The 15,257-nt window shown below is 45.6% G+C and overlaps 1 protein-coding gene across 5 annotated transcripts in view; it reads left to right on the forward strand.

Annotated features, from left to right (window-relative positions):
* LOC111845017 (cytosolic carboxypeptidase 4-like) overlaps positions 1-14,839 on the forward strand; it is a 73,499-nt gene extending 58,660 nt beyond the window's left edge. For all 5 annotated transcript variants that reach the window (XM_072717870.1, XM_072717872.1, XM_072717874.1 and 2 more), the window contains 2 exons: positions 6,766-6,929; positions 13,995-14,839. In XM_072717870.1, the coding sequence (XP_072573971.1) occupies positions 6,766-6,929; positions 13,995-14,253 (423 nt within the window). In that variant the 3' untranslated portion in view covers positions 14,254-14,839. The remainder of the gene's footprint in view (positions 1-6,765; positions 6,930-13,994) is intronic.
* The last annotated feature ends 418 nt before the right edge of the window (positions 14,840-15,257 follow it).

Here is a 15,257-nt window from a genome sequence, read left to right on the forward strand (position 1 = left end):
TCCCGCGATTCATTATTCAGGTCTATAAAAAGCTTTCTGTGTGTTAGTCAAGACAGCCTCACTAAAAGCAATGGTAGGTCATTGGTGGGTTTCCCATTCTGCATGTTTAAGTTACGTTTGCCCATATTTCTTGAGAATAAACAGAACAAAAATTATCGGAAAGTATAAGATGTTTCACTAGGAAAAAGCTGGTGGCTGTCAACGGTTCAGCTTAATAGCGGGAACATGGAAGAGCACTCCGAGACAATATGTCCATCCATCCATCCATGTATCCATTCCATCATCCATCCATCCATCCATCCATCCAACCATCAATCAGTCTGCAGTAACCGCTTATCCATCTGGAGTCATGCTGATCCAGAATCTATACCAGGAAGTGCAGCGTAGTGTAACATGGTCTCCCACATGATCTTACACTAAGGCCAATTTGAAGTCTCTGTTTCACCAGAACAGCATCTCTTTGGGTCTAAAATTAATTTTCAGCCTCAAATTTCCAAGTAAAGCAAATAGCAAATAGAAAATAACTTCTTCAAAGACACGCGGTATAAAAATAATTGCCCCACAGTTGGTCTGAAAGCTGGTGCTTTTATCAGTCAGTCACATACTGTAGCCAATCATATGCAGCCACATGTGAACTAGACAGCCTGGGGGTGGGGCAAATCCTCACTGGAGAAGCCTACTGACAGAGCATTTCAGCACTGGTGGCTCTCATCAGACAGCCAGCATGCAATTCACTTGATAAAGATATTTGAGGCCGCTGACGCTAATTCAGCAGCATGGCCAACAAGTCACAAAGGCAGCCAGGGTATCAGTAGAGCCACATACAGTACAGTAAGGGAACATTCCACAATGTCAGTAGATAGGTGTATGTTCATGATGTAGATGATTTAGGCCAACATTAGGTCAAGTAACATCTCAGTGAAGAGATGGCTTTTTAAGATTCTTAATAAGATTAATATAACAAGTGAGTGAGTTTAGTTGCATGTTAATCAGTTTTGTTACATTCATCCGTCAATACAGCTGCTGGTCCTAGACAGGCCGCACAGAGCACCAGGTAGGCAGGCTGCCTGTCCATCACTAGGTACACACACACCCTCACACGATACATCCACCCATTTCCTCTAATCACTCCTCCTATTCAGGGTCATGGGGGGTTCGGAGCCTATGGGCCCAAGGCAGGGAACAATCCCGGATGGGGTGCCAACCCCTCACAGGGCACACCATTCACTCACACACCATTCACTCGCACACCATTCACTCACACACCATTCACTCACACACCGCACACTCACACACCATTCACTCACACACCATACACTCACACACCATTCACTCACCCACCATTCACTCACACACCATTCACTCACACACCATTCACTCACACACCATCCACTCGCACACCATTCACTCGCACACCATCCACTCGCACACCATTCACTCGCACACCATTCACTCACACACCGTACACTCACACACCATTCACTCGCACACCGTACACTCACACACCGTACACTCACACACCGTTCACTCACACATCATCCACTCACACACCATCCACTCACACACCATCCACTCACACACCGTACACTCACACACCGTTCACTCACACATCATCCACTCACACACCATCCACTCACACACCATCCACTCACACACCATCCACTCACACACCATTCACTCACACACCATCCACTCGCACACCATTCACTCGCACAGCATTCACTCGCACACCATTCACTCACACACCGTACACTTACACACCATTCACTCACACACCATTCACTCGCACACCATTCACTCACACACCATTCACTCACACACCGTACACTCACACACCATTCACTCACACACCGTACACTCACACACCATTCACTCACACACCGTACACTCACACACCATTCACTCACACACCATTCACTCGCACACCATTCACTCACACACCATTCACTCACACACCGTACACTCACACACCATTCACTCACACACCATTCACTCGCACACCATTCACTCACACACCATTCACTCACACACCGTACACTCACACACCATTCACTCACACACCATACACTCACACACCATTCACTCACACACCGTACACTCACACACCATTCACTCACACACCGTACACTCACACACCATTCACTCACACACCATTCACTCACACACCGTACACTCACACACCGTACACTCACACACCGTACACTCACACACCATTCACTCACACACCGTACACTCACACACCATACACTCACACACCGTACACTCACACACCGTTCACTCACACACCATTCACTCACACACCATCCACTCGCACACCATTCACTCGCACACCATTCACTCACACACCATTCACTCACACACCATCCACTCGCACACCATTCACTCGCACACCATCCACTCGCACACCATTCACTCACACACCGTACACTCACACACCATTCACTCGCACACCATTCACTCACACACCGTACACTCACACACCGTACACTCACACACCGTTCACTCACACATCATCCACTCACACACCATCCACTCACACACCATCCACTCACACACCGTACACTCACACACCGTTCACTCACACATCATCCACTCACACACCATCCACTCACACACCATCCACTCACACACCGTACACTCACACACCGTTCACTCACACATCATCCACTCACACACCATCCACTCACACACCATCCACTCACACACCATCCACTCACACACCATTCACTCACACACCATCCACTCGCACACCATTCACTCGCACAGCATTCACTCGCACACCATTCACTCACACACCGTACACTCACACACCATTCACTCACACACCATTCACTCGCACACCATTCACTCACACACCATTCACTCACACACCGTACACTCACACACCATTCACTCACACACCGTACACTCACACACCATTCACTCACACACCGTACACTCACACACCATTCACTCACACACCATTCACTCGCACACCATTCACTCACACACCATTCACTCACACACCGTACACTCACACACCATTCACTCACACACCATACACTCACACACCATTCACTCACACACCGTACACTCACACACCATTCACTCACACACCGTACACTCACACACCATTCACTCGCACACCATTCACTCACACACCATACACTCACACACCGTACACTCACACACCATTCACTCACACACCGTACACTCACACACCATTCACTCGCACACCATTCACTCACACACCCTTCACTCACACATGCACACCTACAGGCAATTTGGCAACTCCAATTAACATCGGCATGTTTTTGGACTGTGGGGGGAAACCGGCGTTCCCAAAAGAAACCCCACGACATCACGGGGGGAGAACATGCAAACTCCACACACATGGAACTCTGGCAGAGCCTCAAACCCCTGGTCCCAGAGGTGTGAGGCAGCAGTGCTAACCACTGTGTCGCCTTTCACACAATGCCGCCTCTCACACGATGCATATTATTTATAATGATAAACCAGGCAGCCTTGCAGCAATGTCTTCCTATTTGACATTTTAACAGTGATTGTCTAGTGCCCTGCCTACTATGAGATGTGGCAGTGGTAAAGAGCTGTGTAGCAGGCTCTTAAAATCTCACTCGCACCAGGTGTACAGACCTGTTAACAAGGCACAGGGGGAGTCGTCTTCAGCGGGAGCTCGGAGTGCTGCTGGAGCAGCCTTCTTAGGGGCTGTGGGGGGTCTTTTTGGTGCAGATTAAGGCTTGATGGTTGCAGGCGCAGACACTGGCAGGGGAAGTGTAAGAGCAGTCCAGGGCGGGCAGGGTGACACACACGCTCCTGTCCAGATGAGGCACAATCGCTTAATGAATATGGCTCCATTAAGGTTCATCACAATGCGTGTTTTACTTTCATTGTTTTATTTTTCAGTTTTTTTCAGTTAGGGCCACTCCATTATGCCAAAAAAACACAATTGTGTTTATTTTGGTCAATTTTGAGTTCAGGATTATTAAACACAATTAATCATAGACTTTAGAAATATCATGCATCTATTGAACTTTTAAAAGACTTTCTTCTTGAAACTCTAAATATATAATTCAACTGAGAAACAAAAAAAGGGGTTGGAAAAGGGGTGGCGCTGGATTTATAACACAAGACAAAACGGGAGCATCATTGTGAAATGAAATGTGGCATAATAATCACTTTTTCTAGATTATTTTGTTTTGATAATCATTGGAAGCCAAAATGGTAACTGAAAATGGAATCCAATTAATTGCCCAGCCGTAATTTCAGAGAAAATGTGGTATTGTTTGCTGCCACCCCCCCCCCCCCCCCCAAAAAGAATCCTGACTGACCTTAAGGAAGTGAGCTGTTGAAAGCGAGCTCTGCGTAATCGCGCGGCTTCCGAATCCCGCTCCTCTGTACTCTCCCTGTGTGCTCGGGCCTCTTGCCTGAGCCTGAGCCTGATTCGATTTGGCTGTATTCCTCTCAGCCCCCTGAGAAGCCCCGGCCGGCCAGGGCCAGCATGGACTGTGGCAGAGCGGGGTCTGGAAGAGGGCAGCTGGTGTGCCAGTAGGTGGCACTCTTTCCATGGTGCCAGCCCTCAGGTGGTGCCGTGTTAGCTCTTTTTAAAGATGCGTCCGGCAGACCCCTCTTTTTCAGCGGGGGTGATGCGGTACACCGAGACCCAGACCACAGTGTTCTTAGTGTCCGGCCTGAGCCTGTACAAGGTACTTAAATTCCCTCTGGTATGTGCCCAGTCCTTATATTAATCAGGAAGCGGAGTGGCTTTGGACAGGGAAACGGGGAATGTGACCATTTTATTAGCTCTGCAGTCTGCTGTGTCGAGAGGTCTCTGCTCTCCTCGTTTGTCTGTCAATGAGCTAAAAACATGCATGTATTGTGTGCAGGGGTCACCGGGTTTGACACGTGACCCATTCGCTACGGGAGCGTTTGTCAGGTAATTAATTAAATGCTCCCTAATCGAAGGTCCCTTTAATTCAAACAGCGGGGCAGTGAATGAAGTTGTTCATAGCTAATGAGTAGCTAAGGAAGAGCGAGTGAGCACTGTGTTATCAGTAAACCTTGTGAGTCCAAGCCCAGGCGCTTTGTAAGTCCTGAATGGTCCATTTTCCCTCATTATCCCGATATCCAGGGTGCCCGCTTTTCTCTGACACTCATTAAGGACGCCCAGGCTTCAGCCATTGTGTCCTACTGTCATTTCATAATCCGGTCTCACCCCTAAAATTGCATCTGAGTACCTTATTTTCCCTGCCAATAACCGAGTGAGGAGAATGCAGTGAGCAGCCGGAAGATGAGCGCAGCGCCCCCGCCTGAACCGCGCCCGTCATTACTCTCATCTTTCCCTCCGCTGCCCGGCTCGCCGCTCTCCGTAACATACCTACTGTACACCTTCTAAAGCTGACTTCCTGCACCAGCACTGGGCTGCACTGCTGTGTGATACCCGGATTCTTACGGGTATTAGTCATTAGAGACTGATATATTATTTTGGTAACATGATTCAGACAGGTAAGATAAATAAATAGCACACGCAGATAGTCCCCGACTTACAACTTATGTGACTTAAAATGACTCAAACAAATGGCCGAAGTTTCTACATAAATTTAAACAAATGTATGAAAAAAAAAAAGAAAGAAAAAACATTTCAGCGGCAGCGTTATGCTACCTAGTGCGCACTGCGCATCATACAATAGTTGCCCCAGGAAAGTACTGTACTGTAAGACAGTGTGATGCCCCCAGCCTCACACACAAATCCCCCTGTCAGTGTCAGTGTGGTTATCCTATTCCAATATACGTCTGTTTTAACATATGACCTGTCTGACGGAGAGCAAGCTTGGGATAGTCCATGCTCAGCTTTGCATTCATATTATGAAACGGGATAAAATCTGTCTCCTGATTAATTATGCGGATAAGCCCCCCCCCCCCCCCCCCCCAATAGTGTGATGCTTCACATGCCCAACCCAGTCTGCTCTCCCCTAAATAAACAGCTGTGCCTGTGTTCATTCCAAACTTGAACTCCACTCCAGTTTCTTTCCAAGCGGCCAAAATGTAATCCATTGAACACGATGAACTCTGGCTGCACGTTCTAGCCCAGTGTCGCTGACTGATTGGCAGGATCCATTGGGATGGGGGTGGGAGACACCTGGGGGGCATTTTGAATGCAACCCACACTACATCTGCCCAGGGAGCTGGGGATGTCTGGGGTGGGGGGGACTGTGAGCTGCAAGAAGATACACGCCAGTGGAGACCCTGACCTGAGTCCCAGCTTTTCTGGAGGCTCTGAGTATATCTGTCCTGTTTTTTGCAGTGTGTGGGGAAGCCAATGCGAAGGCCGCACAATGCTAATGATATCCTGAGCATCTGTGTTCAAAAATCATCTTCTCCTTTATGTTCTTTTATAACTAATCTCACAATGTGCTGCCAAAGGGAATGAGGTGGAGTGTAGTTAGTCACCGTGGATCCCTTGACAAAGTGACAAATCGTAAATCAGCTGTTTGGCCAAAAAGTACCTCTGTTCCTGTCAAAGCCTCCCCAATGCCCCCCCCCCCCTTTTAGCTATGAGCCTCTTGACTCAGAAGGTGTATCGGCCTTGGGTTTCCGGGGAAATGTTATTGCACCTATAAACAAGCCACTTAATCTCGACTTCGTGTGCAGAGATCTGGTTCTCTAAGTAGCCCACATCAGCAAACTAAATATTTTTCGTCATTTAGTTCACTAACCCCCCCCCCCCCCCCGCAGGGCAGCTAATGGCATTGCTCTTTCCCACACCAGGGCCTTCAGACTGGTACCAGGGAGCTGGAGGAGATGGGCCTGAAGTTCTGCCAAAGCCTGCTGCCTCTGAGGAGGAACTCGATATTACACAGCAGGAAGCTCATCAGCCAGCCCTCGCTGCTGTATGACCTGTACAACGGCCTTCAGGACCACCAGTCACACAAGTAAGTCACTCAGCCTCGCCTGTGTCTGTGTATGGGTTACATTCACTGCATGTCTGTGTAGGGTGACTAGATAATCCATGTCAGGGAGGACACTTTGAGCTACTTCAGGTTTTACAAGCTACTTTACAACTGAAAGACTACTGTGCTTGGCTAAATACTGTAGTTCTGTTATAGGAGACCAATCAGCACACTGCCATAACTGCTGTGTGCTGATTGGTGCTAAAGTGAAATCCGGGTCCTGTTAGTTGAATTAGTAGTTTACACATCCCGTCCTAGCTCAACGTGTCCTCTCTGACATGGATTATCTGGTCACCTTATGTATGTGTGCTGCTTGGTCATGGCCATAATGTTTACAGTGGACGTCCTCCTGGGATGGTTTCTTTGATTATGCATGGCCCATACATAACATGCTAATCCTGACCTGGATCTGGGGAGGATGGTGTGTAACGTTGTTCAGGGACATTATGGTTCATTGGGCAAAATGAGGTGTCATTTACTGCCTACAGTAAATGTTATTTCAGAAGAAAATTCAAAAGGGCCTTTCAGACTTTCAGTGGGTTTAAGTGAACGTCAGGCTTCAGTTTGAACTTCTATTAAATTCATTCTGTGTAACTCCACAGTCCTGCCTTGTGGCCTTACTGAACTTCAAGTTCAAATTCCATTTAACTTGGACACAGCCTCTTTCCATATCTGCAGTTCAAAACGATGACAACACTGAATGTAGGTTTTTGGACTGTAATTCAAAAAATAAATTATTATTATTATTTAATAACAATAATAATAATTATTATTATTATAAATTGTAATTGTGAGTGTCAAATTAGTGAAATTAATCCAATTAACCAACTGACTATCAATCCAAACAGGATTAGTTAACAGCCTTAGTTAACAGTGTGCGGTTAATCGCTGCATGTGTGTATACGTTCTTCCATTTGTAAGGCACTGTTGATGGACAGAGGAGTGTTGGTCAGCAAAGCCTCAGGTCTCATATAGGCCTGAATAGTTGGAGGCCTATGAGTCTGTACCTGTCTGCTATCAGCCTGTACCTGTGAGGGCTGTGAGCCTGTACCTGTCTGCTATCAGCCTGTACCTGTGAGGGCTGTGAGTCTGTACCTGTCTGCTATCAGCCTGTACCTGTGAGGGCTGTGAGCCTGTACCTGTGAGGGCTGTGAGCCTGTACCTGTGAGGGCTGTGAGTCTGTACCTGTCTGCTATCAGCCTGTACCTGTGAGGGCTGTGGGCCTGTACCTGTGAGGGCTGTGAGCCTGTACCTGTGAGGGCTGTGAGTCTGTACCTGTCTGCTATCAGCCTGTACCTGTGAGGGCTGTGGGCCTGTACCTGTGAGGGCTGTGAGCCTGTACCTGTGAGGGCTGTGAGCCTGTACCTGTGAGGTAAATCCCATCCCATCCAAAATATTCCCTTAACTTTGAGCTTCTGAACACGTTGAGGTGCTGGCGTGTTCCCGCCAGCATGTAGCCTCTTACAAACACCGGACACGGATGATCACTACACACACAGGCAGGAAGCCTGTATCAGCACAAACGTCACGTTTGTGTTTCCTACGGCCAATCTCTAGTCTTGCTCCCGGCTGTTAAATAATCACTTTTGAAATGTTCTAGAGACCAGAAGGTCCACTTGCACAGCAATTACATTTTTGAGACATTTTTGATCACGACCTTTCAGCTTTTAGGCTGCTGGTTACAAATCTTACTAATTCCACACTTTCCTTACTCCAGAGAAGAATCGATCTTTGATTGCATTGCCCAGACAGATATAGGCACAGCCTGTATCAATTATAATGACAAACCAAAAAAAGAAAAGCATTTGTCTGAGTGGCAAAATAACACATTAAACGATGTATTCAAGACAGATTTCATCTGTCACCACTCAGCTTGTCTAGGGAAAGTTCTGCAGGGATAAAAACTCCTAATAAACAGGTCCTTCACCTTGACCTACACTGCTACCTGTGTCCCTTCACTGAACAGCAAACAATAGTGACGCATTCTGACTGGATTTTTATAAAGGGCCAAGTTACAGAATTACAGTGAGTATGAAAGGTACTTAATTGTAAATGAAATGTAGATAATTGTTTTCCATAAATATGACATTTTCATAGAATTTTACAAAGTGCTACTGTGATAGTTGCTACAGTACTGTGTAGCAGGTGTGCATCAGAATTCTAACGTTTGGAAATGAACACACACAGACCCATAGATTCGTGGGGACTCTCCATTCATTTCTTTGAGAAAAACCCTAATCCCAACTATGACAACCTTAACCCCTACCCAGCCCTAAACGTAACCATACATAACCAAAGAATACAAGACTTTTTGATTTCCACAATGTACTATACACATGACCGCCCATGCATGCGCGCACACACACACACATAATATATCCAGGGCAGGAATCGAACCCACGCCCCCGGAGACATTAGGCCACAGTGTTATACACTGAGCCACCCTGCTGCCCTAATTATAATATATTCTGAAATGTTTTTAAACATTTTTAGATGTGTGACATGCATTGTCAGTCAGGTCTGTGGAGCTTGTATGAATTTATAACAAGTTCTTTGTGGGCCAGGAGGTGCTAACGAAGGTCTCTGATGCTCCCTGCACATCATGCGCTTGTTAGCGGACTCAGTATTATCTATGCAAATCACCTGCACTGCAGGGGCCAACATGGTAATCCTACAGTATTTCAGCTCTGTAGCTGTAACAGGCTTATCCCCCGTCAGCGTCAAGAAATTGCGGACCTTCCTGCCAAAGTCGACTGTACATTAAACATCCATTTATGTGCCATTCAAATTCCTGTACATGACGGCTGACATTACTGTATACTCACATTTTACTATAGGAACCTCATGGTACAAGAAAATACACATGCAGATAATTTGATTAATTATAATATTAAGCTTTAAAGTGTAAACATAAAAACTTGACATCTATAATGTATCAATCAAATTTAATCCATCCATCCATCCACCTATCCTACACTAGAACCATCCATCTTCTAAACACTCATCTAGTAGCCAGAGAAACCCCCAGATCACCTTTTATCTGTCAGTTAATTGCACAGCTATGTAAAATCCCACATCTTTATGCTGACTCTCCTGTATTTCAGACAGCTCTGGACACAAATACTTTGGGTCTGTCTGTCAAAGTGTCACTCCTATGGGAACTACACTCTTGAGTCTCGAGATCCCATCTTGGCTGTGACAGGCTCCATGGAGCCAGCGAAAGGCCTCGTTTAACGCTGGTGCTGCTCTTTGGCGGGAGGGAGACGGCCTCTCTGATGAGTCTGTGTGTTGGGCCCGCGCCGGCCTGCAAGTACAGTGGGCCGGCCTCTGGGAAGCACAGCCTCACCAAGCCGCAGGTCTGTCTGCTTCAAAGCCCCAGACACTGAACCATCTTCAGCGCGAACGTCGTTCTTTCTGCGGAAACATGGGAGCCATGAACTAAGGAGGTCTAACGGGGGCGGCATTGCAGTGATGTGCTGGAGGGTTTCAGCGGTAGGCAGAGGCAGAATGACGACCTCCTCAACTAACAAGCTCATTCCTCAAAGAGGAATTTGCACATATAGAGCCTGATTTATACAAAGTTATACCTGTGATTTCTCTCATTTGTTCAGTGAGAAGAACACTCATATCACTTCACATAGCAGAGGTCACACAGGGAAGGCCCCATGTCTGTGTGTTTAGTTATCTGCATTCATAATTGTTCTTATTTGCAGTGGTGCAGCCCTCTCCCACAGTACTGTAAGCATCATGCCGTATGGTAATCCTCTCTCCAGCCAGCAGGAAATGAACCCTTTGTATCTCTGCCATCCTATGCATCACTTGCATTGGAGATAAAAGATTTGTCATTGGGGAGCGGTAATGTGCTAAGCTGTGGCGTTCAATACGCAGATAATGGACAGTGGCAGACATTGTCTCAGGTTGATCAATATGGCCCCTGTGTGACTGGATAGTGTTTCATTGCTTCAGAATAGGCAGAGCTTTTAATCTCTCACCAGCTGTTTTTTCCAGTAGGAAAAAATCAGGGAAAATGCTTTTTACTTAAATATAAGTGTGTGGTTTTAGTTGAGCTCTGCGCTTCGCAGATTCAAATGAAGATCGGACTGCTCTCGTTTTCACAGCAGCCTTCAAACTCTTGAACTCAGAGCCAGGACGTGCCTTGGGGATCGGAGGAGCTTGGCGTGTGCTCCACTGAGTATTTCTGTCTTATTATGTCTTTTGTCTTATTTTTAATTTTGGCTCATTTCATATCTCCTTCTGTAATATACTTTTGCGCCTGTAATAGGGCTGTTTTGTGAGTGTTAAGCGAAACTATATGAAATTCGTGCTTCTAGCTTAAGAAATAATGGATGAGAAAAAAGAACTCCTGGCCCGAGTTTTCTAGCTCCTTAACATTTTAAAGGCATCTAAACTAAATAAAAGCTTAGGACACCGGACACATGTGAGCATGCAGTAAAACTACCATTTCCCTGGCATGACAGCATGGTCTGACCCTCCGCTCCATGCAAAAATGGCACCATACTTTCGGGTCTTAGGACGTGGAAAGATTTTTTTGTATTCAGGCTTTATTTTTCATTTAGGTCAGCACTTAAAAACAGTTTGAGCAATTAGCACTTCCCTGCTTGATTCTTGCTCCCCCATACATATAAACGTGCTATTAATAACATGGCAATACTCAGTCTGCTGAGAGATCCTTCAGAAGGAAGCACTGTCTAACCACTCACCTGTCACCCTTATTAGGAAGTCAGGCCCAGCCCAGCCCTTTTCTTACTCATCACTGCTCCCCCCAGTGCCACCTACCGGCACAGAATCGGCTCATCAGGGGCAGGTCAATAGCCGTCCCATCAGGCTTTGGTCACCGTGGTGACTCACCTTGGGGGCGAGTAACCGGCCCTAAAATGAGAGCCTGTGAAATAATTTCCCGGGGTGACATCTCACGTCAGCATGTCTGGCCGTGTCTGGGGCATGCTGCCGTGTGGCATAATGACTCTGTGAGTCATGCAGGAAGACCGTGGCATACGGGAACGGTAAACCATGCTGTACCATGGTGTGCAGTGGGCTGTATTCACACGCGACTCGCCGTACAGATGGAAAAAAGGACAACTAAACTGGACTAATTTTAATAGCATATTTCATACTTTCCAATGGCCTATTGTGTAACCATATGTCCCCAAATTAGTGTTAGCCAACTGAAGCTAGGGTTAAGGTTACAAACAAAACGTGTTTTTATGATTGTTCAGGGCCCGTGTATAATGGGAAATAAAGGTTAACGCAATTTAATAGCATATTTCATATGTTCCAATCGCTCCCCAATACGTTCCCCAAATTGAAAAGCCTATAGGAAAAATACGAAACATACTATAAAAATATAGAACTTTACATTTTACCATATATGATAACATATGCCTTTAGTAGGAAATACAGACGCTCCTCTACTTACGAATGAGATATGTTCCAAACAGCCATTCATAACTTGAAATGTTCGTAAGTCGTCATTCAATATAATTTTAAGGGTATACGCAAGTACAAAGAATTAGGATGCTGGGAGTACGCACGCTACGCTGCTGCGCGGCGGGAGTAGCGGCCAGAAGTCATACTAGGCGGAATTGTCGCACAGAAAAAAAATTGATGTTGCGGACAGGAAACGGGAGCCCAGTGAACACAATTTGGACTTACAGTCCTCTTCGTTCGTATGTCTGAAAGTTCGTAAGTTGAAAGTTCGTAAGTAGAGGAGCATCTGTACATGGTAATTGCTTGTTGTTTCTTAATAAAAATTTTATGCTTTTAAATTATTCTGATGAAAGACATGTATGATTTCTGTACATTCAGTTGGTTTAGTTAGATATGAGAAAATTCATGTTATTTTCTCAGAACACAAACTGAAAAAGGATGTTTCCTTTTCAAATATTAATTCTAGTTATGTAGAACCACTGTCCATGATTCAATTTAGTTAATTCAAAGAATTATGCATAAAAACTAATACTGACAAATCATCAATGTAGAACTTATGTGTTTGCCAAAATATAGTTTTACATGAATATAGGACATATATGACTAATGACACACATGTTGGATGACGCAAAAATATCATACGTATTTTAAATTAAAAAAGGACATACGGTATGTGTCTAATGGGTTGTATATTTGAGTGCCATCTAAAGACCTTATGTGATTTGGGTAAAATGCACAAGTATTATTTTAAAATAACTTTTCCCCACTAAACCTTTTTACCACCCAGGTCTATAGACATTACAAATTCAGTTACACAAACAACTTAAAAAGATGCCTTTGTGCAAGAAGATGGTATCTCTGGGGAAGCGATTCAAAGATCCAGTTGGCAGAGGTGTCGTGGCTGTGAATGGGCCTGAATCAAGCCCGGTTTGGGCACACTGTTCAGTGCGACACACCTTTTAAGCTGGCCTCTTCATTTCTGCCAGATTTGATATATAAATCATTATGCTTGGTCTTGTGCTTTCACGAGATGAATGACTACTGCTAGCAATGGCGAAGGGTATTTTCTCAGTGTGATCATCATTTCTCAAGAGAAAAAAACTAGTGACTAGAACTATAGATATGTCCCACCGTGATCCAGCCCTCTGTATAACCAGTGGATTGGTTCCCAGCAACATGACGTACTGCATTCCTAGCGCTAACCCTAACACTTACAGCAACATTCACAGCAACCCTAACAGCAAGCCTAACACCCACAGCAAGCCTAACCCCAATCCTAGCTCTGACACTCATCCTAGTTCCTGCCCTAACTGTTGCTGTAATCCTAGTCCAAAAAAAAACAAAGCAAAAGATGTGAGATTGATGAAAGAACACCAAGTCATGATATCATCTGTCCTTCCTGAATGACACAGAGAAAGAAGGTGAGGACAGGATTGCAGGAGGAGAGGTGTGTTAGTAAAGGAGGGCACAGGAAGTGAGGTGTGAGCTATGCCACTCTGCACTGTGCTACAGTAGCTTGTTGGGTGATAAACATGCTTGGGCAGCTAGATCCCCCAGATATGTGTGAGGCCCCTGACACGGTGCAACCTCTCCTCCTAGCTCCTTTGAGGATGATGAGCCGCCGTGCGTGGAGGAGATAGAGTACCTGAACGCAAGCTGCACGGAGCACATGGCGGACACGCTGGATGCCGAGGTCAACGCCAACGGGCTGGGCTCTGATGAGGATGAGGAGCTGCGGCGGCCGGAGAGAAAATCACGTCTCATCCCCTGCTTCATGCACCGGGCCTCCCTGGACACTCTGAGCCAGAAGCGAGGTTCACGTCAGGCCACGGATATCTCAGGCCAGCTCTTTGGTTAGCAGGCCACACTAACATCGCTAATCGCTGCGTTCAACTCCCACCCCCTCTGTGAATTGTGCACAGATGGGATCTGGAGTGTGGCCTGTCATTTTATTTAAAACACATTTCTATTATACTTCTTATGATTGTTGAAAAGCGCCTATTAAACTGTTAAACAACCATAAGTGAAGAAACATTTAACTTAACACTTACAGTTTCAGTTTATCGAAAATGTTATACATATAATTTTTAAAAAAGGGTAAAACTATTTATTGAGCATCCCAGAAAGCTTTCAAAATAAATAGGTATAAAATGTATGGTATATACTGTATGTAGGACTATTTTTATGAGGAGTGCTGTAACACTTTTACCTGCCTATGTGCACTTTTGTCCTTATATGTAAGTGGTGAGGTGAGAAAGACTACGAAACAGGTGTAATTTCATTTCATTAAAAGACTGTTAGGTGTCCAACAGGAACATAGAGGCTGTTTACTCTGAAATGCCTCCGGCGAACTGCACATACTGTAAAGGCATAGCCACAAAAATTGTGTGAAACTGCTGAATGAAGTCAGTGATTGAATTACCCAATAAAAATGTATTTATTTATCTTTTTTGTTGTGTTTTCTTTACCAACATTGAGTTAAACCATGTGGCAGTGCCTCTGGGGGTTATGGGTAGTATTTGCATGCCAGGATGTGTGAAATGGTAAAAATGAAGGAATCACATGATGTCCTCCAATGGCTGTGTCCGAATTCAGGGGCTGGACCCTTCTAAGGCTGCATCTGAAGACCGAATGCATCACAGCGGTGCAACACGGCTGTTCCATTTCGAAGGCTCTTTCAAATGCAATCTAGAAATGCATCCTCTATTTGCCAAGTCATGAAAGAGCCATCCAATGCATACTGTACTTCGCAGCCCAACATATCCCAGGACTCATAGGGCAGAGGTAACGTGGGTGTGCCCCAGCTAGACGATATGAGTAGCACTTCATGATTTAAGGGTACGGATGGAAGCAGCTGGTGAC

The sequence above is a fragment of the Paramormyrops kingsleyae genome, chromosome 11 (assembly GCF_048594095.1).
Source record: "Paramormyrops kingsleyae isolate MSU_618 chromosome 11, PKINGS_0.4, whole genome shotgun sequence".
Classification (NCBI taxonomy): domain Eukaryota; kingdom Metazoa; phylum Chordata; class Actinopteri; order Osteoglossiformes; family Mormyridae; genus Paramormyrops; species Paramormyrops kingsleyae.